The sequence below is a fragment of the Phocoena phocoena genome, chromosome 19, assembly GCF_963924675.1.
Source record: "Phocoena phocoena chromosome 19, mPhoPho1.1, whole genome shotgun sequence".
Taxonomy (NCBI): domain Eukaryota; kingdom Metazoa; phylum Chordata; class Mammalia; order Artiodactyla; family Phocoenidae; genus Phocoena; species Phocoena phocoena.
In genome coordinates, this window is record NC_089237.1 from 20889500 (window position 1) to 20915197 (window position 25698).

The 25698-nt window shown below is 55.9% G+C and overlaps 2 protein-coding genes across 19 annotated transcripts; one reads left to right on the forward strand and one right to left on the reverse strand.

Annotated features, from left to right (window-relative positions):
• The first annotated feature begins 371 nt into the window (after positions 1-371).
• Positions 372-1670, forward strand: MIEN1 (migration and invasion enhancer 1). The gene is made up of 4 exons (XM_065897486.1): positions 372-488; positions 592-689; positions 1055-1131; positions 1219-1670. The coding sequence occupies exons 1-4, from the start codon at positions 400-402 to the stop codon at positions 1300-1302; spliced, it is 348 nt and encodes a 115-aa protein (XP_065753558.1). The 5' UTR covers positions 372-399; the 3' UTR covers positions 1303-1670.
• A 1153-nt stretch (positions 1671-2823) lies between these two features.
• Positions 2824-24670, reverse strand: ERBB2 (erb-b2 receptor tyrosine kinase 2). Of its 18 annotated transcripts, none has more exons than XM_065896458.1 (27): positions 24442-24670; positions 18267-18418; positions 17141-17354; positions 16243-16377; positions 15892-15960; positions 15592-15707; positions 15325-15466; positions 14310-14429; positions 13918-14044; positions 11824-11897; positions 11644-11734; positions 11220-11419; positions 10736-10868; positions 10559-10649; positions 9715-9875; positions 8162-8209; positions 6686-6824; positions 6481-6603; positions 6113-6211; positions 5645-5830; positions 5355-5510; positions 5163-5238; positions 4717-4863; positions 4248-4345; positions 3861-4049; positions 3323-3575; positions 2824-3181 (listed from the first exon to the last, which is right to left on the reverse strand). In XM_065896458.1, the coding sequence occupies exons 1-27, from the start codon at positions 24512-24514 to the stop codon at positions 2826-2828; spliced, it is 3768 nt and encodes a 1255-aa protein (XP_065752530.1). In that variant the 5' UTR covers positions 24515-24670; the 3' UTR covers positions 2824-2825. The 18 variants fall into 18 exon arrangements, with proteins under 18 accessions (XP_065752530.1, XP_065752532.1, XP_065752531.1 ...); XM_065896460.1 differs by having other exon boundaries at positions 2826-3181; positions 17141-17345; positions 24442-24514; XM_065896459.1 differs by having other exon boundaries at positions 2826-3181; positions 9715-9872; positions 24442-24514.
• Positions 24671-25698: the final 1028 nt, after the last annotated feature.

Below are 25698 nucleotides of genomic sequence, written 5' to 3' on the forward strand. Positions count from 1 at the left end.
AATTAATTAAAAATAAAATAAAATGCCATCAACTAGTGAGAAATGGCAACTACTCCATACCATCAGCCAACCCCAGGCCCTGGGTCCGCTTGCCCCACTTTCTCTTCCTTTTGTAAACTGGAAAGCGCTTTGCAGTCTAAGACACGTCATTAGATTGAATAAGACCGTGAAGTCCAGCGGACACTAGGTGCGGGGCAAGTCGGGCGCTGAGAACGCAGGCCAGGAAAGTTGGTCTGGTCCCGTCCTCGCAGCCCAGCTCTCCAGCTGGTGACAGGGTCTAAACAAAGCAGCAGCAGCCGCCTGAAGGGGGCGCCCGGATGTAACGTGCGGCCCCGCCCCGTCACGTGCCTGCGACGTCGCGTCACACCCGGAAGCAGCTGTTGTGGGGAGCCGGCAGTAATGAGCGGGGAGACAGGGCCGGCGTCCGCAGCGCCCCCTCCCGGGGAGGTCGAACCGGGCAGTGGGGTCCGCATCGTGGTTGAGTACTGGTGAGGGGCTCCGGCCAGTGGGGGAATCCGGGCCGGAGGAGGGTGGGTCCACCGGAGGTACCGTCCCCGAAACCCAAGCGGACCTCAGGTATCTTCTCCCTAGTGAACCCTGCGGCTTCGAGGCGACCTACCTGGAGCTGGCGAGTGCCGTGAAGGAGCAGTATCCTGGCATCGAGATCGAGTCGCGCCTGGGGAGCACAGGTGAGGCCGCAGAACACCTGCTGAGTCAGTGTTCTAAATCCCAGCTCTACCACTTTCTAGCTCTGGCACTGGCTGTTTTATATAGCGCCCAGCAGTGTCTGGCACATAGTAAAATGTCCATGCAACTTGAGTGAGGCGGCGGGGGTTACAGATGAAGCCTGTTGGGAAGAATGGGTGAGGCTGAAGTGTAGGGTTGGAGGGGAGGGAACCCTCTATTGAGTTAGGAAGCCAAGTTCAAAGGAAGCGGCCGGGGCCGTGAAGGACATGGAGGAGGAGCCTGTGTTAAGTCTAAGGAGCGTGGAGGGCCTCCCCTGACTTTTGCCTGTTCTCAGCATACGTTCATTCATCCGTTTATTTAATACCAGGGGCCTTTGAGATCGAAATCAATGGACAGCTGGTGTTCTCCAAGCTGGAGAATGGAGGCTTTCCTTATGAGAAAGATGTGAGTACTTGCCATGCTGGGAAGACCCCTGGTTCACCCTGACCCTACAATGAACGCATCGTCCCATTCCACATCTCTGCCTTCTAGCTCATTGAGGCCATCCGAAGAGCCAGTAACGGAGAACCCCTAGAAAAGATCACCAATAGCCGCCCTCCCTGCGTCATCCTGTGACTACACGTGATTCTGGGTTCCTGTTCTCTTCTGGGATCCAAGCCTTGGTCACCCCTTTGGTTCTGCTGAGGGCTCCCTACTGCCTCTTTCACCTCACTTAGCTCCCCGTAGCTAAGAGACGCTGGCCTCCACTTTGCCCCTTTGAGTACCAGGAGGGCTCTGCGGTCTTAGGGGTGAAAGAGAAGACCCTCTCCGTGGACATTTCTACAGCCACCTTATACCCCTTTCCCAGGATCGGTGCCCACAAAAACCTGCTCCCCTCTCCAGCTTAGCCATACCTGTCAGATGCTACCATAGTTCTAATTTATTTTCCACTAACCCCAGGCAATGTCAGCTGTTGGCAATAAAGTGGCACTGCAAACACCAGTGCCCACTAGTGTGTGTTTTTATGTCCAGTTTGGGACTGTGGGAAGGGAGAAGAGGGAGACAGAGGCCAGCCCAACCTTTATACCACTAACGTGATTGTGCTGTCTGGGTGGGTTTTTTCTGGATAGCTACTTCTAATTCAAAGATTTCCTTGCCAAGGCAAGGAAAATGAGTCACACAGTAGGCACTGCCTCTTCTTTCCTCCATCCTTCCCCGACTACCCCTACCTACAGGGAGGAAGTCACCCCATTCTGGTGGGTGGCCTTAGGAGTTTCTTTTCTTCTAAGCAAGAATAATCTGGTCATCAAAGGGCTCTCAGGTCAGAATCCCAACCAGTTTCCCCCCAACCCAGGAGCCAGGAAACTGGCAGTAGGCTCCTCATTCAAGCTTTCTGAAGATTCCTAGCCAGTCCCTCCAGGCAAGATGAACTGAATGTAGGTTAAGAGGTGAGCAGTAAAGGGATGGCTCAGAGCCACCCCAGACGTAGGCTTGTGTCCAGCTGTTTTCCAAAATATATTTGCAAATGGAGAAAGTGGGTATGGAGAAGGGACATTCCTCCCGCAACCCCAGGGACTGCCCCCCCCAACCCTGCTTCCAAAATACCCACTCTCCACCGAGTCCTTATTTCATCTTAAAAAAAATAATAAAATAAAACAACCAAAAAAACATAAGTAAAAACAAAACCAGAAAAGCACTCTGTACAGGGATCTGGGCGCTGCTGTCCCCTTCTGTCCCCTTCTTCTTAGGGGCAGAGCTAGGTCTCAGGGAGTCTCTGCTCTGGTTCCTAGACACCCTCTTGGGGCCTCTTCCCTTCCTAGGCTCAGCTTCCCTGTCCTTCAATGTCAGGTTCTGGAAGAAGTCAGGCTGGGCTGCTCCCGCAGGTAAGGAGACTGGCTGTGGCATCCAGTGGACCCTAGTGGCTGGGCCAGGGCTCCAGCATCAGTCAGGACTCCCCAGTGCCGCCCCCTCTTCCAGCCAGGCTGGGCGGCTCTCAGCCACCTACGAGTTGGAAGAGGAAGGAAGATTGCTGGCATAGCAGGCCGCCCTGGATGTGATCCAAGGGCCCTCTCCCTGCCTCGTCCCGACGTGGGCCATAAGTCAGGCCTTCCACACTCCCTGAGGGGCCAGCAGGGCCTCAGCGGCCTGGGCCTTTTGGCTCATACTGGCATGTCCAGACCCAGGTACTCAGGGTTCTCTGCCGTAGGGGTCCCTTCAAAGGTGCTGGGTGGAGAGCCCCGGTCTGATGGGTCCTGGTCCCAGTAATAGAGGTTGTCAAAGGCTGGGCTGAAGGCCGGAGAAGAGTGGGACTGAGGGGCAGCCCTGCCCCGGGGTGCCAAGTACTCGGGGTTCTCCACGGCAGCCCCAAAGGCAAAAATGTCTTTGACAACCCCATTCTTCCCAGGGGAGAGAGTCTTGGGCCTTTCCAGAGTGGAACCGGCAGGTCGAGGAGGAGGCCGAGGACCCTCTAGGGGTGAGGGGGGCTGTGGCCGAACCTCTGGCTGGTTCACGTATTCTGAAAGGACAAGAGAAGGAGGCTTGTTAGGGGGAGGAGCCCGTGTGTTCTGGCTGCTGCCCCTGCCCCCATAGTGGGCCCTGGGCTGAGCACCCCCAATCCCCACCTCCCAACCTCTCAGCTCGGGCCTGGACTCCATACCGGGCTGGGGGCTGCAGGTCAGGGGGGCAACGTAGCCATCGGTCTCGGGAGGAAGCGGTACTGTGGGGTCCTCGCTGTACCGCTGTAGAGGGCTGGAGTCATGTTGGGGGAGGTTCTGCAGCCCCTTGGCTGCCCCCATTCCCAAGTCACCGTCAAACACATCAGAGCCAGCCCCTTCAGAAGGTGCCAGTGGAGACCTGGGGGGCTCCTCCTCCGAGGGCTCCAGACCCAGTGTCAGCTCACCACCGCCACTCTGAGGACGAGAGAGAAGGTCATGATGGGGGTCATTCATGATGGAGACTACACGGGAGGTGACAGGGTCACAAGAGATAAAAGGAAGTTGCCTTTGGGGTTTGACACAGTCACTGTGGCAAGATTGGGGTCACAGTTGGAAAGCAGTAGGAATCCTTCTTGGGGATATTGGGGTCTCCTCCGTGAGAGGTGATGGTTGGGGGACATTGGAGAAAGGGACTCTAGTCCACTGGGGTCGGGGGAAGTAACCAGACACACCCACCACACTGTGACAGGGGGCACTGACCCTGGTGGATGTGCTGCGGTGCCTGCGGTGGGCTGTGCCCCCAGAGCCCGGGGCAGGGTCTGGGCAGAAGAAGCCTTGCTGGGGTACCAGGTACTCCTCAGCATCCACCAGGTCCCCCATGTCATCATCCTCCAGCAGTGAGCGGTAGAAGGTGCTGTCCAAGGGGCTGGTAGGGCCCAAGTCTTCATTCTGGGGAGGTGGGAGACAGAGCGTGGCAGCCTCTCCCCAGCCCAGCCTCCCGAGGGAGGCTCAGGGAGTACCAGAGGTCTGACGAGTCAGGCAAGGGCTGGGCTTGGAAGCCTGGGACCCAGGAATCATCTCCCTTCCCTCCCTCTAAGGGAGAGTGATCTTAGCCATAGGCAGGGATGGCGTGGAAAGGCCCGGTACCTGGATGACCACAAAGCGCTGGGGGTCCCTGGCCATGCGGGAGAATTCGGCCACCAACTCCCGGAACCTTGGCCGACATTCAGAGTCAATCATCCAACCTGGGGGTGGGCAGGAGTCCAGCATCTCAGTTCTGGCTGCAGCCTGTGTGCAGAGCCCCTCACCCCCACCCCCAGCCTAGACAACCCCAGTTACTAGAGTCCAAAGCCCTCAGGTGGTAGAGAAGAGGTACCAGACTCGGATCCTGAGAACCTTTGAGAATCTCTACTAGTTTCCCCTTTTTATTTTGCATTAAGTTTCTTTCTAGCTGGTCCTTGATAGCTCCTCTGGACTGGTACTGTAAAGGGAAGTGAGACCCTTTTGAGGCTGCATTAAACATATCCTGCTCTTGGCCCCCTCCCATGCCCCTTGTAGGCCCCTCCACCCAGGCCCTCCCACTCCTCCAAGCAGCCGACCCAGCTCAACCACGCACATTTGACCATGATCATGTAGACATCAATGGTGCAGATGGGGGGCTGGGGCAGCCGTTCCCCCTTCTCCAGGAGGTCAGGGATCTCCCGGGCTGGGATCCCATCGTAAGGTTTGGCCCCAAAAGTCATCAGCTCCCACACAGTCACACCTGGGGCAGAGATGGGGTCAAGAGGTGGGGGGACCAGAGGGAGCTTTAGTGTACTAAGCCCCAGGGGCTCTATCCAAGAGCCTGGCACCATGGGGGAAGGAGGGGAGGGATGCAGTGTCAAGGGCAGGAGATACCCAGTCTTTCCGCAGTCCCTGGCAGACTGAGGCACTGGCAGCCCCTCCCTTCCTTCATGCTAAAGTGTCCATTAATTCGCTCCATCCCAGCTCTCATCCTTCCACCCGCATCCCCCCCAGGGCCACGGCTCTGTGTCCACCCTTCCAACCCACCCCATCACACACCATAGCTCCACACATCACTCTGGTGGGTGAACCGCCGGCGGAGAATGGACTCCAACGCCATCCACTTGATGGGCACCTGGGAGAGCAGAGAAGGAAGTGCTCCAACCAGGTGTGGTGGGGAGGCGGCCGTTCTGAGTTCTCCCAGGGGCCAGACCCCACTCCCCCTTGCGTCACTCTGCTACCTCCTCTGACCTTGCCCCCATCCGCGTGGTACTCTGTCTCATCAATGTCCAGCAGCCGAGCCAGCCCAAAGTCTGTGATCTTGACGTGGTTGGGACTCTTGACCAGCACATTCCGGGCAGCCAGGTCCCTGTGCACGAGCCGCACATCCTCCAAGTAGCTCATCCCCTGGGGTCAGAGGCATCTGTGTGGACCTCGCTCTGCCAGAACTCTCCCAGGAAACCTCCTCATCCTAGCTCTGAGTGGAGACAGAGGCTTGCTCCCAAGGGCACCCGCAGAGCCCCGGCCCCCAAAGTGCATACCTTGGCAATCTGCACACACCAGTTCAGCAGGTCCTGGGAGCCCAGGCGCCCGCGGTGCTCCCGGACGTGGTCTAGGAGGCAGCCATAGGGCATAAGCTGTGTCACCAGCTGCACCGTGGATGTCAGGCAGATGCCCAGAAGGCGAGACACGTATGGGGACCCTACACCAGCCATCACATATGCTTCCTGGGAGCAAGGGTACACACTGAGAGGGTATGGGAAACCACTAGCCCCCAAACCACCACACACCCCTCCCGAGGGCTGAGCCGTGACTGGGGACCCTCACTCAATCCAACCCCATTCGTCACAAACCAGAACCATGGCCCACAGACTCAGGAGGTTAAGAGTAGAGATCTGGGGGATCACAAAGTGTCTCCTGAAACCCCAGTGAAAACAGAGCCCACAGCCCACACCTGCAGCCAGGGGGTCCCCACTGTGCTCCCAGCTGGAGAGGGTGTAAGGGCTTACGTCCAAGATTTCTTTGTTGGCTTTGGGGGATGTGTTTTCCCTCAACACTTTGATGGCCACTGGGATTTTCACATTTTCCCCATCGGGGATCCAGATGCCCTGGGCAGAGAGAGGAGGATGTGAGCAGGAAGAGGGTGGGCAAGATCCAACCTGCAGTCGTCCAAGGGGTCACTACTTGTGCTCCCAATCCTTCCCCACCCTTGGGCCAACCCCATTATTTAGCAACAACCCCGCCATTTCAGCCCACTCCCTATCCCCTTATACGTAACCGCCCCCAGCCCCTGGCTGTCTTCCAGACAGAACCCTCGTCCCCGCCCTGACCGCATCCTCTGGGACCGCCCACCCAGGACTTTGGCCCCACCCCTGACCTTGTAGACGGTACCAAAAGCTCCGGATCCAAGCACCTTCACCTTCCTCAGCTCTGTCTCTTTCAGGATCCGCATCTGAGCCTGATTTGGCACGGCTCCGCTCGGTGTCAGGGGCTCCACCAGCTGGGGTGAAGGGGTGGTGCGTCAGTGCCGCGGGCCGGGCTGCAGACCCCAGGCCACGCGAGAGGCTCTCGGACCGCCTCACCTCTGTCTCCTGCAGCAGCCTCCGCATCGTGTACTTCCGGATCTTCTGCCGCCGCCGCTTGACGAGGATGCCGAAGACCAGCCCCACGACGACGACCAGCAGAATGCCCACCACAGCGGCAATGATGGACGTCACAGGGCTGGGGGCAGGAGCCAGGGTCAGGGATTGGGGACCAGTCTGGGGCAGGAGGGACGGAGGGGTCCCATGGAGGGGCATGAAGGTCACTGGCGTTTGGAAAGGGAAGTTGGAAGGGTGACGTGCAGGCTCCCGTCCTGTTTCACCTACTCAGAAACCTCCCTCGGCTCCTTACTGCCTCCAGGATGAAGTCCAGACTCCTTGCTGGGCATTCAAAACCCTCTCCACCCACATCTCCAAATTCTCTATGCTCTTGCCCAGGATTCTCAAACTTCCTGACAAAAAATCACCAGGGAGCTTGTCAATATGCAAGAGTCTGGAGCCCTACCCTCCAGAGATTCTGATTGTGGTATGAGGTGGGGAATGTGCACCCAGTGATTCTGATATTCTAGCCAAATTTTCCACCCATAGGTCATGATTTCCACACCTCCCAGCCTTTGTTAATTCTACCTGGACCATCATTTCTGCACGAGGTCATCTTTCAAGACTCAGCTCATCCTGGGATAGAAGGATCTACTGGGTGCTGACCCTACATCATTGTCATCCTCGCCCCCTTCCCTTGCTTAGCCAAGGGCTGGCACATCACAGATCTCTAATGAACGCTTGTGTCATGGACAAGTGCTTACCTAGGACATACTCCAATCTGTTTTTCTCCCCAAAGCCCTTCCCGAAACACCCCACTGCCTAGAAATCAAGTCCAGTGATGGCAGTGATGGACATCACAGGGCTTGTGGCCTCATGGTGAGGAAGAGCCTATGCCCTCGAAGATTCTGCCCTAACCTGATTCAGACTTCACCCCTTACTCCCTCCTCTGAGCTTACTCAGTGGCCCACCACAGCAGAACCTTCAGCAAACACGTCCTAGATTGTCCTGACCCCTCTCACCATGCTGCCTGGTTGCTTTCCTCCTAATGCAAGTGACATACCTGCCCCTCTTTCAAGACCTGGCTCCCATGCCACCTCCTCCTTGAAGCCTCCCACTGACCCCAGGTAAGAATTCATTGTCCCATCCTCAGTGCTGCAGTTGCGCTCTCTTCTCAACGTGCCTTGAGTCCCAGGGAGTTGCAGGCTGCCTGTGTCCCTTAGGAGACCCCTACCTACTCGAGGGTGGGGAGGTGCTGGGTGTCTTCGCCATCTTTTCCTGTTCCCTGCCCCCCAAGCATCCCGAGCAGGTCCTCCGTCCACTGGTTGAAGCTAATTGAAAGGAGGGTCCTTAGTGGAAGAGTGGGCTGGGGAGGGACATGTGTCATGTCAGGAGACCCCCTCCCTACAGCAGTGACCACTCAGGGGCCGGAGGGGGACTGAGGGGCAACATGGGATGTGTCCTGGGGACCAGGCTGACCTGGCTCTCTGCTCAGCGGGGCAGCCCTTGTCATCCAGGTCCACACAGCTGCAGAAGAGAGAGTCCTGTCAACAAGGCTGGGAACCACCTCTTGCACTCCCTCAGCCTCACAATATCGCCAGAGGTGGGTGTAGCTGGGTTATGATCCCTAATTGACAAAGGCAGAAACTGGGCTCAAGGTTACCAGGGCTCTTTCTACCACCCCACAGGGGAGGCCTTCTCCAATCTGCAAACCTGCATCCCCTGCACCTCCCTGTCTTGGGTAGGAAGTGGGGGGCACCCAGAGGAGCATCAAGTCCAGAAGCTTGGCTATCCCCTCTGTAGAGGATGCCAGGGTAGTAGTTGGGTACAACCTGCACCGAGGACAGTTTGACAATACTGTGACCCAGCAGTTCCACCTCTCAGGATAGACCCTAAAAATGCCAACACCTGTACACTAGGGGGCATGTACAAAACGCTCACTTGTACATGGAGCTCAAGTGCAAGAAACTGCACGCCCCCCCCGCAAAAAAAAGGAGACAAGTTCAATGAATATCCCTCGAACAGGGACATGGTTAAATAATACTACATCCATACAGCAGATTGAGTAGTTAAAAAAAAAAAAAAAAAAGGAGGTAGGTTCATGTGCACTCACAAGAACGAACCTCCAAGATACATAAAGTGCCGGGACGGAGGGGAAGCAAAGTGCAGAACTATACGTAGAGTACTATCCTGTTTACGTTAAAAGATGCACACACACAAAAACCAGAACTGATTATAGGTGAGTCAGATGAAATTGCTGAGAAATAGATGAGCTAGATGAAACTGCTGTTTCTTGATCATTTTTGACTTCCCAAAACAGCAATCTTCAACCTAACATAAATGTAAAACGCATTTATGTAAATGTGTAGAGCACACCAGAGTGATCTGGTGGTTCTCCCCAGGGAGGGGAGGGTGGGGGACTGGGTGGGTGGGGGAGTGGACGAAAGGGCACTTCTGCTTTACAGTGTTTATACTTTGATACTGCTGAAAATGTGTATCACAAGAATGTATGCATGTATTCCATGTGTAATTAACAACTAAGTGAAAAACATAAGAAGAACAGGGCAGATCACTGTGTTAGGACATGGAAAAACATTGCAAGCAAAATTGCAATGCTGAGTGAGAAAAAGCAATTTCCAAACAATATGTATGGTCTATGATCCCGTTTTGGTAAAAAGAAGTATATACTAGAATGTGCGCAGATAAAAACTGGAGAATAATAATAATATATAAACATATACTTTATGTTATAATAATAATACGTACGTTAGTGTGTGCATAGATTTAAAAAACTGGAGGAAAAATATTGCAAGTTATTAACAGTGGGATAGAATTGCTAATACTATTCACTTTCGTGCTTTAATTATAACATTTTTAACCACGTGTTACTTTTGTGGTCAGAAAAAAAAGATATGAAAAATTAAGGGTCTCGGGGTAAGCAAAGGCAGAGTTGTCCCACTTTTGGAATAAGAGCCCCAGAGAGGGTCCTGGAACGAAGCCTTTCTTTCCGTGGAAAAGGCCCTCAGACTCACGAGTGGGTGCAGTTGATGGGGCATGGCTGGCACATGCCCTCCTCATCTGGGAACTTCCAGATGGGCATGAAGGAGAGGTCAGGCTTCACACCACTGGGGCAGCGAGCCACGCAGAAGGGAGGATCCTTGTAGTGGGTGCAAGCCACACACTGGTCAGCCTCCTGGGAGGGGAGGAAGGGTTTGTGGGGGGCCGGCACCGACACCCCCAGGGCAGCAGGATCAGGCCCTCGGGTCCCCTCTGTGCTTCCCTCAGTCACTCCGCAGCACTGTCCACCTTGCTCCTGGGACAGCCCCGTACCTGCTGTGTCTGCTGCCCCTGTTCTGCACCCAGCTCCCCACCCTCAAAGCTTGATCCCCAGGCCTGGTGGGGTGGGGGGAGTGTATTACCTAAGGTATAACAGCAAGTAATAATAGTAACTAACTTGTGAAGCCTTCTTCCTGTGCTCGGGCACTGTGCCAAACCCTATTTTGAGTTAATGCATCCCAGTGGGGTAGGTACTAGTGTAACGTTCATTTTACGAATGAGCCAGTGCAAGTGGGGCCTGGATTTGAATCCAGGTCACCTGATGTCTAAGCCCCCAGGTCTAACCACCCTGGCACAGCCACGGCCAAGGGCACAGGCTTCCCTGGGCCCTTTACATGGTCTGAAGGGCCTCAGCGTCCGCAACTCTTGCTGTCCCCAGCATCCCAGCCACCTTCCACCCTCCTACCGCCCTCCTACTGTTCAGGTCTGGGCTTGGAGTCCTCCCCAGGGGTATTTTACTGGACTTGGCCAGGTCCCTGGCAGCACCCCCAACCCTGCCCTGCTTCCCTCCACCCAGCTCTGAGCGCACCAGCACCTCACCGAGCCAAAGCAGGTCACTGAGCCATTCTGGGGCTGACACTCGGGGTGGCACGGAAGACAGTACCTGTCCTTCACGTACTCCCGGGGGAGCCTGAGGAGAGGACGGCCAGTGAAGGGGTCTGGAAGGAGCCCCTGTGCACCCCCCAGCCCGGCCGGCCCCTCCTCTGCCCCGCATACCCCTGCAGTACTCGGCATTCTTCCACGCACTGCTGGCCCCGAAGGAACTGGCTGCAGTTGACGCACTGGGTGGGCCCTGGACCCCAGCAGTGCCCGTGGGCACACAGCGGGTAGCAGGCCAGGCCCTCGCCCACTGCAGTGAGGAGGAAGGGGTCAGAGGGGACTCTCAAGGGAGACCCCAGGGAGCTGGGGGAAGAGTCTGTGGGCATGGCTCTGAGCTGGAGAGGTGGGGATAGGTGCCGCGCAAAGCAGGGAGAGAAAGAGTTCTGAGGTTCCAGGAACAGAGAGGAAAGGGAAGGGAGGGATGCCAAGGCAGTGTGGCAGGACCCTGCTAGAAGCCATGCCAAGAGGCCAGGCCAACCAGAGCTATGTCAAGGATGGTGCACCAGGGACGGGCAGTGCACACGCACAAGTAAGTCCCAGACTGCTGCTGCCAGAGGCCCGTGGGCACGCCTGAGCAGCAGTGCTGGGCTCCCTGTCTTACCGCACTCGACCTCTGGCCGGTTGGCACTGTGGAGCAGGGCCTGGTGGGGGTTCCGGAAGAGCTGGTCCCAGGGCACCGTGTGTACAAAGCAGAGGCGGGCGTTGCGGTGGATGAGGGCCAGCCCACTGCCCAGTTCCCGCAGCGAGCGCAGCCCCAGCCAGCGGATGCCCAGCCCTTGCAGGGTCAGCGAGTAGGCACCACTGTGGGAGGGGGAGTGCTCAAATGCAGGGGGGCTACGCACCACTGACCCTCCCCCTCAGCAAGGGCTGCGCTCGCCTTCCTCCTGTCCCCAGCACACGCTGCAAACTTCCATGGGAATGCTGCTGCTGGAGGAACCCCCATTCCCCCCCTACACGCTCAGAGCTTCTCCCGGGCCTCCCGGGGCAGCTCCTCCTCCGTCAGGCCACCCTCCCCTGGTGCTCACTCATGTAGAACTCGTCCCCGGATTACTCGCAGATTCTGGAAGACGTGGAGGTCCGGCAGGCTGTCTGGCCACGCTGAGATGTACAGGTAACCTGCAGACACAGGGTGAGGCTAGGGGTGCGGGGACAGGACGAAGACCTCCCAGCCCCATTGAAGCAGGATTCAGAGAGACAGAGCTCACCTGTGATCTCCTCCAGAGACTCAAATACTCTGAGCTGCTCAGGCTGTATGGGGGCAGTGTTGGAGGCTCGGTCCCTAGAAGGAGGATTAGGAGAGGGCCAAGAAGGGGGTGGGTAAGACCCCCCTCCACGAGCTGGCCCTGCCATCCTCCCCAGCCTCCCCTCCACTTAAACCCGTTGCCCATCGAGCCCGGCTGTTCCCATCCTGAACTTCAAAGCCCAGGCCCTGGCTTGGCAAACATCAAAACAATATTTATATCCTTTGATCTAGAAATTCTACTTCTAGGAATGTGGCCTAGAGAGACACTGGCCCCTGTTCCCAAAGGCATGTGCAAAGGAGAACTGTTTGTTAGAGGGAAAATTTAAAAACTAAGGAAATTAAAAATTTAAAAAATTTTTAAATTAAAAAAATTTTTAATTAAATTAATTGATTTATTAATAATTTATTTTATTAATTAAATTTAAAAAAATTTTAATTAAATACCTAAACATCAGTAAATGGGAGCTATTAAATATAATCCTGATCTATCCAGACTACACACGAAAAACTAACATTCAGGAGCGTGTAGTATCTGCTGGGCACGGTTATAGGAGCTTTACAAATATTAACTCATTTAAATTTTATAACACCTTATGAGGGCGGGACTATTTTTGCCCCCATTTAACAGATGAGGAAACTGAGACCCAGCAAGAAGTAAGTGGTAGAAGCCAGGTCTCAAACCCAGGCAGCCCGGGCTCTTAGCTGCTATTCTTTGCTGCCACCTCTTACCCAGCTGTGGAAAGAACAAGGCAGCTGGACATGAACTAACTGTCATAACCGGCTCTCCAAAGCCAGGGGCAGACAATATTCACAACAGGCTCCCATTTTAAATCAACCTTTCCCCCCAAATTACTAACACTACGTTTCTCTGTGTGTGCGTATCCGTATCCGTATGAATGGTCTAGAAGAACACACACAAACTGGTAAGAGTGGTCTCCTCTAGAAAGGGGAGTAAAGGTGGAGAAAGTGTTGAAGGGAATGTTCTCCTTTTTTAATACATATTTTTATTGAAGTATAATTCACATACAATAAATTGGAGATTTTTAGTGTGGAGTTTAATGAGTTTCGTCAAATGCATTCACTCACTATCCACCACCCCAACTGGTATACAGAACATTTCCATCACCCCAGAAATTTCCTTTGTGTCCCTTTCCAGGCCCTCACCCTGGCGCAATCACTGTTCTGATTTCTCTCACCACACAGTGGTTTTGCCTGTTCTAGAGCAGAGGGAATCATACAGTGTGGACTGTCTCTTGTCTGACTTATTTTGCTTAACATAATGTTTTGGAGACACATTCATGTTGTTTCACGCATCAGTAGGCCATTTCTTTTACTGCTGAGAATTTCACTGTATGGATATACCACCTTTTACAGTTGACCCTTGAACAACGCCTGGGTTACGGCACCAACCCCCCACAAAGTCGAAAATCCAAGTATAACTTTACAGTCAGCCGTTTGCATTCATGGTTCCAGATTCAAGCAACCCCGGACTGTGTAGTACTGCCGTACGGATGTATTGAAAAAAACTTCACATTTAAGTGGACCCACGCAGTTCAAACCCGTGATGTCCAAGGGTCAGCTTTAGTGATTCCTTCAGCTATTGATACACATTTGCATTATTTCCAGTTCGGGGCCATTATGAATAAAGCTACTATGAACTCAAAGAGAATTTTACTTTATCTGGATGGTGTGACCTCCATACAAGTGCATGTTCATAGATAACATGTCATTTATGAGAAAAATCCCAGGAATTCCCTGGCAGTCCAGGGGTTAGGACTCCTCGCTTTCATTGTCAAGGGCCTGGGTTCAGTCCCTGGTTGGTGAACTAAGATCCAGCGAGTCGCGCGGCGCGGCCAAAGACAAGCAAACAAAAAGAAACACTCCCCCCTCCAAAGTCCCTGCTGGTCTTCCACCTGCTTCCTTTGCACCCCTGGCCTCCCACCTCTGTCTCCCGCCATCCCCGAGAAATGCTTCCACTTCTGGGGCCTCAGGATTCAGTGACTGCCCTGATGCTGCCTCAGGCCATGTGCCCACCCTTAACTCTGAGTATCCTTACCCCTCAAAGCTCTCCGGCAGAAACGCCAGGCTCCCAAAGATCTTCTTGCAGCCAGCAAACTCCTGGATGTTGGCACTGGTGACCGCCCTCACCTCCCGCAGGTGTTCCATGCCCAGACCATAGCACACTGTGGGGAGGGGGGCAGGGGGGCACCTCAGCCTCCACATGGAGCACCAGGAATTCAACCTCCTGGGTCCTGTCCACAGTCCCCTCCTGGGGTCACATGCCCCCTCCTCACATTGGCAGAGACATGGGGGAGCTTGTGGGAGTGCTCAGGGGAGGGCCAGGGGCAGAGTCAGTGGGAGAACAGGACTGGGTCCCAGGAGGGTCTGAGGGAGGGTGGCACAGCGGGCTAGGCCAGGCTGGGTGTGCAGGGGGCGGCCACTGGGTACCTCGGGCACAGGGCTTGCTGCATTTCTCACACCGCTGGGTTCCATCCTCAGCTGTCACCTCTTGGTTGTTCAGGGGACAAACCAGGGTGCAGGATCCCACGTCCGTGGACAGGTAGTTGTCTGAGGAGATCAAGATCGTCTGTCCACGTGCCCTGGCCTTTCAGCACCGCCCCCCACCACCAGGAGCTGTGTGACCATGCCCAGGGAGTACAATAGGAATGATATCAACCGATACCGAAATGCCCTTACACCATATCTGAGCCCTGGACACTCGTCCACTCCTCACGACAACCCTGTGCGGTAGGCACCGTTAGATTCCCATTTTGCCAAAAGGGAAACCAAAGCACAGGGTTTTCTGTTTAAATTCCTTAAGGTCCCTGTGCTAGTAAGTGGAGGAGCCAGGATGTGAACCCAAATGATCCAGCTCTACACTCCGTATTCTCACCCACCATGGGGAGGGTACGGCCAGGACCCAAGAGCCCACTGCTGTCTCCTGTGACAGGAGGAAAGAGGTCCCCAGGTCTGAGGCCAGTCCCTAAATGCCCATCAGTAAATAGGGGAGCTAGTAAATAAAACTCTGATCTATCTAAAAATCAACATTTAGGGGTGCTTAGTATTGGCTGGGCACAGTTATAAGAGCCTTGCAAATATTAACTCATTCAAACTTTATAACCACCTGGTGAGGATGGGACTATTTTGGCCCCCACTTAACAGATAAGGAAACCGAGACACGGCAAGAAGGTCACGTGACTAATAAGGGGCAAAGCCAGGTCTCAGACCCAGGCAGTCTGGCTTCTGTGCGTGGGCTCTTAGCTGCTATTCTGTACTGCCACCTGCTCCACTGCTGTTGAAAGAACGAGGCAGCTCAGTACGAACTGCCGTGACCAGCTCTCCGAAGGCGGACAGTGCTCTCCGGGGACTCTCCGGGGCGGACAGTGCTCACAACATGCTTGCATCTACATAAACCAAAGTCCCCAGCAAAACTACTAAAAGTACGTCTCTCGCCGGCACTCACAAGGACAGGTGGTCACGCAGCTGGCGCCGAAGGTATAACGGCCCTCGGGGTTGGGCATGGACTCGAAGGTGTCCGTGTTGTAGGTGACCAGAGCTGGGCAATGCAGCTCACAGATGCCACTGTGGTTGAAGTGGAGGCAGGCCTGGGGGACAGGCAGCTGGTGGGCACTGGGCTGTTTTGCCCTGGTGTGCCAGAGGGTTAAGGGCAGCACCAGGCGGGACGCCCCTCCCCTTGCACCCCGAGGGCTGGGGCGCCGGGGGCACGTACCAGACAGTCAGAGTGCTTGGGGCCCGTGCAGCCAGCAGCACATTGCTCGTGGCAGCAGTCGGTGGGCTGCGGGCCCTTACAGCGGGCACAGCCGCTGGCACAGACAGTTCGCGTCACTGTTGGGCAAAGGGCAGGATGAGGGCTGGGCGGCAGCCTAGGCACGGGGCCCCTTCACCAGCATCACCTTCTGGGGAGACTTCCTGCCTCAGGGAAGATGCCGAGGCCCGGCACCCACCCGCCATGTCACCTTTATTCCCACCCAGCCCCTGCCCCCAGATGCTGGGCCTCCCTGTAACTCACAGCTCTGACAGTCCTCGGAACTTTCTCCCCAGCAGTGGGGAGCTTTACAAGCTGGAGAACAGGGTGGGCCTGGGGAGAGACACAGAACGGCAGTGAGAGAGACAGAGACCAGGAGACAGAATGCACAGTGAGCGAGAGACGCAGGCAGGAGGAGGGGACTCCAAAACCGGAGGCACGATCTGGAAGCAGAGGGAGACAGGGCAGAGAACCGCAGAGATGAAGAGACACAGAGAAAGAGGAAATGGGTGGTGTTAGTGCAGCGGCAGCGGGGGCGTGGAGTAAGCCAGGAGTTTGGGGTTGGTGCGCTGCGTGAGAAAGAGGCGGCTGCAGGCGGCGAGGGGCGTGGCTTACAGGCCCGTGAGCGGTTGGTGTCTATCAGCAGGAGGGCCAGCTGGTTGTTCCTGTGGAAGATGTCCTTCCACACAATCGTGTCCTGGTGGCAGAGCTGGGGGTTCCGCTGGATCGAGACCCCTCCCTTCAGGATCTCTGTGGGGCGGGCAGTAATCAGGTGCTTCTTCCCCCCCCATCTGTCACCTTCTGACCTCCCTCGGGGCCTGCCTGCCTTCTAAAAGGGGAATGGGGCTCTTAAACATGCCCCAGGTTCCTCAGGGAGCAGAGGAGACTCCTTCAGCATCTTTTAGCCCTACCAACACCACCCCACACGTGAACAAACGGAGATCCGGGGCGGAGTGAGTTGTCCGTGTCACTGTCTCCTCTCCTCCACCTCTACTCTGTGCACATTGCTTCGCAGTTAAAAGAGAATGTGAAATCCAGCCTCACCACCACTAACTCGCTGTGTAACCTCAAGCAAGTCACTCATCCTCTGTAAACCTCAGTTTTCTCATCTGTAAAACGAGAATAACACTGATGCTTCCCTTGCAAGATTAAAGCACGACTGAAATGGGGTCATGCAGGTAAAGCACCAGGCACTCAGAGTCTGGGACACTGTCAGCTCCAAGGCTGCCACGTACAGTTACATAGGTTGTTCACTGTACCTGTGTATTCAGCCAAGAAGTGGGCAAAAACCCAGCCTGCGTCCTATCAAGCTATGTGGGCTGGCACAAGCTGTGACTTCCTGGGAAGAAGGGAAATCTTTTTCGAATCCTCACAAGGGCGCCTCCCCTAGCTCCACTTGCATCCATCCGGAAGGGACCCCAGTTCTTATTCACACGAAGCATCCCCGTGGCTGACAGGGGCCCTGGTCAGTTCTCAATAACCAGCAGAGAGTTTCAACGATAAGGATGACCACCTGTGAGGCTTCGCAGCTGCAGCTCCTGCAGCCCTCCCGGAGCAGCGCGTGCAGCAGGGGTGGCACTTTCCAGAAGGCCTCCGTTGTCCAGCACGGCCAGGGCGTAGCTGTCCTCAAACAGCTGGGTGCCTCGCACAATCCGCAGCCTCTGCAGGGGGACCTGACTCACTTGGTTGCGAGCGATGAGCACGTAGCCCTGCACCTCCTGGATCTCCTGGGAGGGAACAGGGTAGGGTAGGGCTGAGGCAGGTCCAGGCCCTGGACCACTACCACCCACCCCTCCCCCCAAGGCCTCCTCAAGGTTACCCTGTGCTCGGGGATCTTGGGCAAGGCCCCCAGCCACTGACCAGTCCTGCTCCCTCAGGCATAAAATGGAGATCAAGGCCACTCCCCACATCCCCGAACCAGATTCTAGTACGACCAAGAAAGAAAATGGCGGGGGAACACTCTAATCTGTAAGCAAGCGCCCCACCCTCTCTGCATCTCAGTTTCTTCATCTGTAAAGGAAAGGCCTGGACGAGGTGATGTTTGTGATCTGACAGACTAAGCATCGCACCTGAGGCCCCGCTCCAGGGCACCACGGACACAACGCAGAGGCTGGTTTCCATTCTCTCTCCTGCTCCTGACCCTTTCACATACATTTTCCATGTGATTTCAAAATGGGCCCCCCAGGGAGTTCAAGCATGTCTGTTGCTCCCAATATACAGATAGGGAAACTGAGATCCAGTGAAGCCAAGGGCCTAGACCACATTCACAAGGCTTGTCAGTGGCAGAACTGGACCGGGAACCGGCCAGCCCTTGCATTACTCCGGGTAGGAGGGGGACAGTGGCTGGGGCAGTTGGACAATGGAAGGTGATCATGCTGGCAAGAGAGCAAAAAATTTAGCAGAGGAACGGGTGCATTCCACCCACAGATGTCCACGGCCAGTCACGTTGTAGAGAAGGAGTCAACTGGTCTTGCAGTAGGGTGGACGGGGGTTAGACAACAGAAAGGACTTCCCAGTTGAGGAGCCACAACAAAAGAGGAAATATAGGGTGCGGAACACTCTTCTACAACCCATCTGCAAGCAGAGGGCTCAGCCCAGCAGGAAACAGGGCCTGGCTGGGTTTTGCCCATGGGCCTCACCTGCAGGAAGGAGAGGCTGGCATTAGCAGGCAGGTAGGTGAGCTCCAGGTTACCCTGCACCACCTGACAGCCCCGGTAGAGGTGGCGGAGCATGTCCAGTTGGGTCTCGGGACTGGCCGGCAGCCGCAGCTTCATGTCTGTGCCAGTGCACACTGTCAGGAGAGAGAAGATGGGTCAGAGGGCACTGCCCAGTGAGCTTTGCCAACCTGGCCACCTCTGCCAACCTACTCGCCAGAGTCATGCCACCGCAGACAGCGAGAAAGCACGACGGAAGGATCCCTCCTCCCGTGTCCCTTGTTCCCACAGAACGTGCAAAAGAAAGTTTGCAAATTTGGGAAGAGGAGGGACATCAGGGGAGAAGCTCCCCTGACTCGGCCCATCCTGAGCATCCAGAGGGTGTCTCGCTGTGCCAGCCTTAGGGAGCTTGCCTGTTCGATCCGGAGTGTTGGCTGGCAAAGAAAGCCTCCCTTTGTCCCAAAGGCACAACTCAGGGCCAACGGGTAAAAATCCCCCAAGAGAGGCGATGATGAATCATGAATCCTCTGGATACCCCTTGACCCTCTCCCGAACAAACAACGCCACCCACGTGCCAACCTCCTGGCAAGGGATATCCACCCCCGCAATGCCACCCAGAAAGTGGGGAAGGAGGGTCAGCTGGAGTCATAGCTGGGGCATGGGGACCACCAGGGTCCTGGTCACTGCAGGGACTTCTGGAATTCCCCCAGGCAGAGAAAAGGAACATCAGATCCCAACTATGGGCATCCGGACCCGAGCTACACACGCTGAGCCAGAGTGCCGCCTACTCCAAAGGCTCCTACGCTGGTACCTCACCCTTGCCACCTCCTCAGGGCAAGACTCCAGAACCAGCTGGCAGAATCTATGCCACGAAACTCCTGCCACAAGGGCATTACGTCAGCCCTGTGTACCTGCCTGGTGCCAACCGCCAGCCAAGGGGCGTCAAGATGAACTGCCGCCCAGTCCACCTGGACCCCAGCCCAGTGTCCCTGAGACCGGAAGTACTCACTAAGCCCAGGGATACTAGAAGGGGTAAACTACCCCGGGTAAGGGGGCGCTCTGGCTCTGGGCAACGGCTGGCACCATGCTTGCCAGCAGTGGGGGAGATTAAAGTGCCCAGTTAAACCCGTTTTTCTGCTCTGGTGAGAAGATGAATCACCTGGCACATCTTGCCCAGGAGGGTGTGCCAGGGGGAGGTGGGTGGGGTGCACCCCCAGATCCACAGGTGCCTCAGCTGCCCAGTTCCTGTTGGTCCCCACGCCACCTCCCACGGACCACGTGCAGATTCAGGGGGACAGCACAGTGGCTGACTTTGAGGTCTGATCCCCTGCTCTCCCAGAAGCTTGGAGCCTAAGGTCAAATCCTGGGGGGTAACAAGAGATACCCCCTGCCTCCAGAAATCGGGGGAAAGGCTGGTGGGACAAGCCCCCAGGGTTCTGGCCTGGGCCAATGGCCACTAGCTGGCAGCCTCCCAGGAGCACCTAGAGTGGTCTCTGTTCCCACCCCTCTGGCCAGATAGGGAAGGAAGCAAAGAGGGAGGAATGGGAGGACCCAGAAATAGAACTCAAGGGTCCCTCCCCCCAGACTCCCAAGAGAAACAGGAGCCGGGGATGGCAGGCCAGGCCCAAAATAACGCCCGCGGCCAGGACCTCCTCCAGCCTCAGCAGCTTCAGCTGCTTTGCAGGCACAGCTGTCTCCAGGCCCAGACCCCAAGGCCCCGGCCCAAGCCCGGGGCAGGGGCCCGTCTCCACGCCCTGTGCCCTCTGCCGCCTCGAAGCGACACCAGCTGCAGTAGCCAGGCAATAGGAAAACAACAAGGGAACGCTGGGCAGGCACTCCGGGTGGAGCCTCACCCTCCAGAGGCTGCGACTACAACCTCGGTCTTGCAAAGAAGGAAACTGAGGTTGCCAGGGGTTATTCTCCCAAGATCAGAAAGCCTGTGAGCAACAGAGGGGGGATTTGAACTCGAGTCTGCACCGACTTCAAATCCCACATTCCTTCCACTAGACCTAACTGCACACACACCCCTCCCCACACCCTGTTCAAAGGTAAATACACACCAGCTCTGTTGATGCCACTGATTACATTATAGGCTTCGGGCAGGGCCGAGTGGCTGAGCTGGGTGGGAGGACCAGAAGGAGCAGCAGCCCCGCCCCACGAGTTGTTTGTGTCCGTTTTTGAGTCTGATTCAGACTAAATGTTTGCAACAGGTGGTAAAGTTGGGACCCTGAGACCTACTCCCAGGGAGCTGGAGGCTTGGGGGCTAATACCCTCCAACCTGACACCTCCTCTACCTCCACACCTCCCTCCCCCTCCCATCTCCTCACTCATCTCCCCCTCCCCAGTCCTCGCCATGGTCCCCATATCCACTCTGCCCCCCACTGATTTTCTGGGGCAGGGGTAGGAGGTCCTGTTCCACACAGGGGAGCGCTTTGTCTCTGGAGCACCTGTCCCTCGGGAGCCTTACCCTCCAGATCTCTGGGGCAGTCAGTGTGACCGGAGCCAGGGCCACAGTGAGCCCTGGATAAGTGTTTGTGGGATGAATGAATGAATGAATGAATAAATGAACTCCAATCAAGAGTCTCCAAACCAAAAGGGACCAGTTGAGGTCACCATGTCCAGCCCTCTCTTCAGAGGCTGGTCACGGCCGCCATGTCCCTCTAGCTGGGTGTTAGTGGTCAGGTCCCAGCTCTGGGGGGCTCTTACGTGGGTTCTTTCTTCCCCACCAGGCTTCAGCCCCAGCTGCCTCTCTCGCTCACCAGCATGAAAGCCAACACTTCCTTTGGTTTCCATGAACACTACCTGCATCCCCAAAGCTCACCTCCCCCAGACCCGTGGGGCCAGAGCCCATTCCAGTGACACCAGGACTCACCCACCACACACGCCTGGGGCCGGGGCTCAGGTCACTAGACCACAACCCTAGCTGGGCCACTCACGGTGTGACCTTGATCAAGTCCCTGGATCTCGAGGGCAGAGGTCAAATCAGATTCACCTCTCCGTCCAGCAGTGCCGGTGACTTACCAGGCACTCAGTGAATATTTACTGACCTGACCTTGACTGTGAGTGGGGGATGATGACAACTCTTACTCTGCAGAGAAATTACATGAGAGTTAAATGAGGTCATGAATCAAGGAACAGTCTGTAAACGTGACAAGGCTTTGTAAACAGAGCTGGGGCAACACAACATTGGCTATAATAATTCTCCCACTCCTTAAGGGAGCACGCACCCCTCACCCTGTCTCGGCTCTCTTCCCAGGGGTGGGGAGGAAAGGTGGCCTATTAAGAGATAGGGGTGTCACCCCAGAGGGGTTTCCCACAGGGCAGGGAGGGGGATCTCTTTCCAGGTCACCCCAGCACCCAGGGCCAGGCACAACCAGCCTGGCCCTACACCAGCTCCCCAGCCCCAGCCCGACACTGGTCCCTCCCTCACCCGTAGCCCTGTAGGTCCCACTGGCCTCCGGCCTGGTCCAGCCCTCAGTCCCCTGCCATGCCAGGAGGGCCCAGGAGGAAGGCAGACACGGGCTGGTACAGGGAAGGAGAGGACTCCAAAGCCAAGAGGGAACCTGGTGGGGGGCGAGGAGCAACTCACCCTCATTTTCTAAAGCCTAGATAAGGGAGGTCATTCGCCTAAATAACAAAATAGCACCTCTACCGGAGTCTGGCCACCTGACTGCCCCTGAGGCTTTGCTTAACCGATTCCTGTCGAAGGGAATAAGACTTTGATCAACTCTTAACGCCTCCTCGTCAGAGTCTAAAAATGCCCTGGACATTACTGGGTCGCTGGGAAGCCTTGGCTAAGTCACTTCGTTTCTTTGAACTTCAGTTTCCTCATCTGTGCACCTACTTCACAGGACTGTCGCAGAGATGAAATGAAACTGTGATGGATGAGAACCAGGCAAATAGGAAGCACGCTGTACTTTTCTAAAAGTTAAGGCAAGAGAAGTTCATAGAGCAGGAGTCCGGGTAATTCCAAACCCAGAGAAAATTAACGGTGCTCTGTGTTTGACTTCGTAATACAATGTATTTTCTCTTTCGGCATTTGATCCTATCTTTCAATTCTTTTTTTTTTCTTGAATATTAAAATGAGGTTACTTTCCCTGAGTATAGCAAAAAGAAGGAGGCTGTTGGGAGAATCATTCAGGAATTAAACTATGAGCTCTGCAAGATGTGTTTGCTGCACTTCACAAAACCTTGACGTCTAAGAAAAGACAATCCCAACCCTCTGGGCCTTCGCCATCTCCCTTTCCCCCACATGCCTGCACCAGCCCTCAGCCCTGGCATATACCGGGCGTGCTAGAGGCAGCTGAGTGGGGCTCTGCCGTTTTAGCCATTCCCCTGCACAACACACCCAACACCTCTCTCTGCACCCAGCACTGCAGGCCGAGGGGTGAGGAAGACCTGAGAAGCTCCCTGTCGATGGCGGGAGGACCGACCCCTCAGATCCCAGCACTGCAACAACCCGGCCACCCTCCCCCTGCTCGACTCCCAGGCCCAGGTGAGGAGGGCTGCGGCTCAGCCTGACAGCCCAGCCTCGCCTGCCTCACCTCACGCTTCTCAGAAGGTCAGGGGTGAAGACGCCTGCCTGGGAAACAGGGAGGGAAAGGGGAGGCTCCTGGGAAAGAGGAGCCTCCTTCCTCAGAGAGAAGGCTGCGCCGGGGCACCTCCCGCTATTCACAGCAGCTCTTGAGGGAGTTCCTTGAGAGGGCAGAGTTCAGCAGGGAGACTGCCGTTTGGTCACACAAAGCCCAGACACACAAACACACAGACCACACAACTCAAGAACACCCTAGTATAGACATCCCTCAGATAACACAGCAGAGCTCTGACAGAGGGGGCCCTCGGGCAACACACAGACAGCCCGACACCCACCCCTTCTCCAGACTCCCTGATCCGTGAAGACCACCCACTACTCCTAGAACATTCTCATTTTGTCTTCTCCACAGCCGGGCGATGTAGGGAGCAGCAGCGTCCCCCCAGCGTTCAGGGTAGATGAATATAGTGATTTTGAAGCTGTGGTTGGGGGTTGCACTGCCTGGGGTCCAATCTGGGACCCACCAATTACTTGCTGCTTACTTCACCTCTTGAAGCCCGGGTCTTCAAGCCTGGAAAATGGGCACGCTAGTTAGGACTTCTCTTACAGGGTTGTTCTGAGGATGAAAGCAGGGAACCCAGACAAAACACGCACAGCACCTGGTACACAGTGTATTTCCAGTACGCGTTAGCTTTCACCGTTATTGCACCCAGACGGACAGATGGGGCAAGACACACACTGCACCCCACTCCAGCACCCTTCCCCATACACAGCACAAAGGAAAAGGCAGGACAACCCGGCCCTCGGCATACCCGCATCTGGCCCCGTTCCTTAGCCTCCCCCTCCCTCCAAGTGCCCAGGAATCCCTCAGAACCCTCCCACTTTATGCACCAGACCAGGAAGCCCACCGCCACCCTCCGTGACCCACGCTCTCCAAGTCACAAAGCACAGAGTCCCTAAGTCGGCCCTAACGAGACTTGTTCAAAACAAACGTCTCCCCCTTCCCCCACGCCAGTCTCCGGCGTGAGGCAACTCTGCAGTCGGACTGGCCACCCTCTGCTCCCCGGCTCTGGCTGGACAGGTTGCTTTCCCCACCTCCCCCCTCCACACCCCGATCGTGCCAGAAGCTGGAGTAACTCAACCCAGTCGGTCGAAAGGGGGCGGGGAGGGGGCCGGGCAGAAGGGACCCCCAGGAATCCAGCCCAGTCCAGTCTGGAGGCGGAGGCTGCCAACTGGAAAGGCTTTGAGAGAGGCGCTTGAGGGGGCTCAAGAAAGGGGAAAAACACACACACACACACACATACACCCTGCAATACACCCTTTGAGGGAAACTTTCTGAACAATTGCAGAGACCTCCTTTGACAAGTTCCGGAGCCGTCGCGGGGTCTGCAAAGCACAAGTCCCTCGAATGAGACGTCTAGAGCCGCTCCGGCGTAATCGCCCCCTTGCCCCACCTCCTCTGGTCCCTCCGAGCCCGAGGGCTGGCGGCTCTGAGCCCCCGGACTGTCCGAAACTTCGGGTCGGGAAGCTCCGATGGCCCCTCTGTTCCCGTCTGACCAGGGATTTAGACGGGGGTCCCAGGCTGCACGGGCCCGTCGCCGCTCCCTGCCCTCCCCACCCCAGACCCACCTTGGGTGCCCGCGGCTCCGGGGGGCAGGAGGGCCAGGAGGAGCCCCCAGCGGCACCAGGCCGCCAGCTCCATGGTGCTCACTGCGGCTCCGTCCCCATGGCTCCGGCTAGACCAGGCGGCTGGGGCGCCGGGCGGGCGAGGGGAGGGGGCCGGGCGCTCGCGCCGGAAAGAGCACCCAGTGCAGGGGCGGCCGGCGGCCTCGGGGGGTCTTCTCGGCTCTGTGGGCACGATGGAAGAGGAATCTCAGCTCCACAACTTCATTCCTGTACTTCCTCAAGGCAGCCCTCCTCCTCCACCCCCTCCTCCTCCCGTGATTGGGAGCCAGCGCACTCGCAGCTCGTCCCCCCCCCCCACCCCCTCCAACCGCATTCCAGCAAGTCCCTGGGAGTGGCAACTCCCAGCTTCACTTTCTCCCTCTCTCCGCGCAGGCCTGGGTGGCGTTGCTGCCAGCGCGCGGACTCCAGGGTTGCCCGCAGCAGTTCTCACCCGTTTCCATGGAGAACCCCCCCAAAGCAGAGGAGGGTGATGGCGCCCCTCCCCCGGGAGTCCGGGGCAAACGCTTTGGCCTGCCATTCTTAACTTTCTTTTAAGTCGCAGGTTTTATCTTAAACATTCCTGGCCGTTTGCATCCTACTCCATCCCATGCCTATTTGTTTTAATATCAAATAATGGTTTTCCTACCGCATCCTCAGGTAAAAATGTTAGTCAAGTAGGGGGATGTGTTGCGTTTAACCTGTGGCTTCCAGGACTCCCTGACATACCTTCTCGAATCTTCTAGATATCTCGAATCTTCTAGATATCTGAAAAGCATGCTTTTAAGGGGGTCTACAAGTTTGGGGAGAGAGTCAAATTGTAGAAACCTACATCTCAATCCTTCAAAGAACATCCTTGTTTCTTTACGGGGCACTCAGCACCCAATTCATCCAAGGTTCCTTCTCTGTCCCTGGCCTTTTATTAGTCTGCTTAATTCCACCTCCCCACCCTGCATTCCACCTTGAGCTCCTGACCCAGTTACTAAGACCCGGTCGGGGGTCTCGTGCGGGTGGGGATGGAAGGAAGGCGTGTTTTTGTTGGAAATGCCAACAAAATATTGCACGAGATACACTTATCCTAACAAATTATTTGTTGTTTATCTGAAATTCAAACTTAACTGGGCATCCTCGTTTTTATTTGCTAAATCTGGCAACTCTAGTTGGAATGCTCAGCCCTGAGCATGTCTGTGCTGGTCAAGAGGGGATCAGAGGCACCTACTGGGG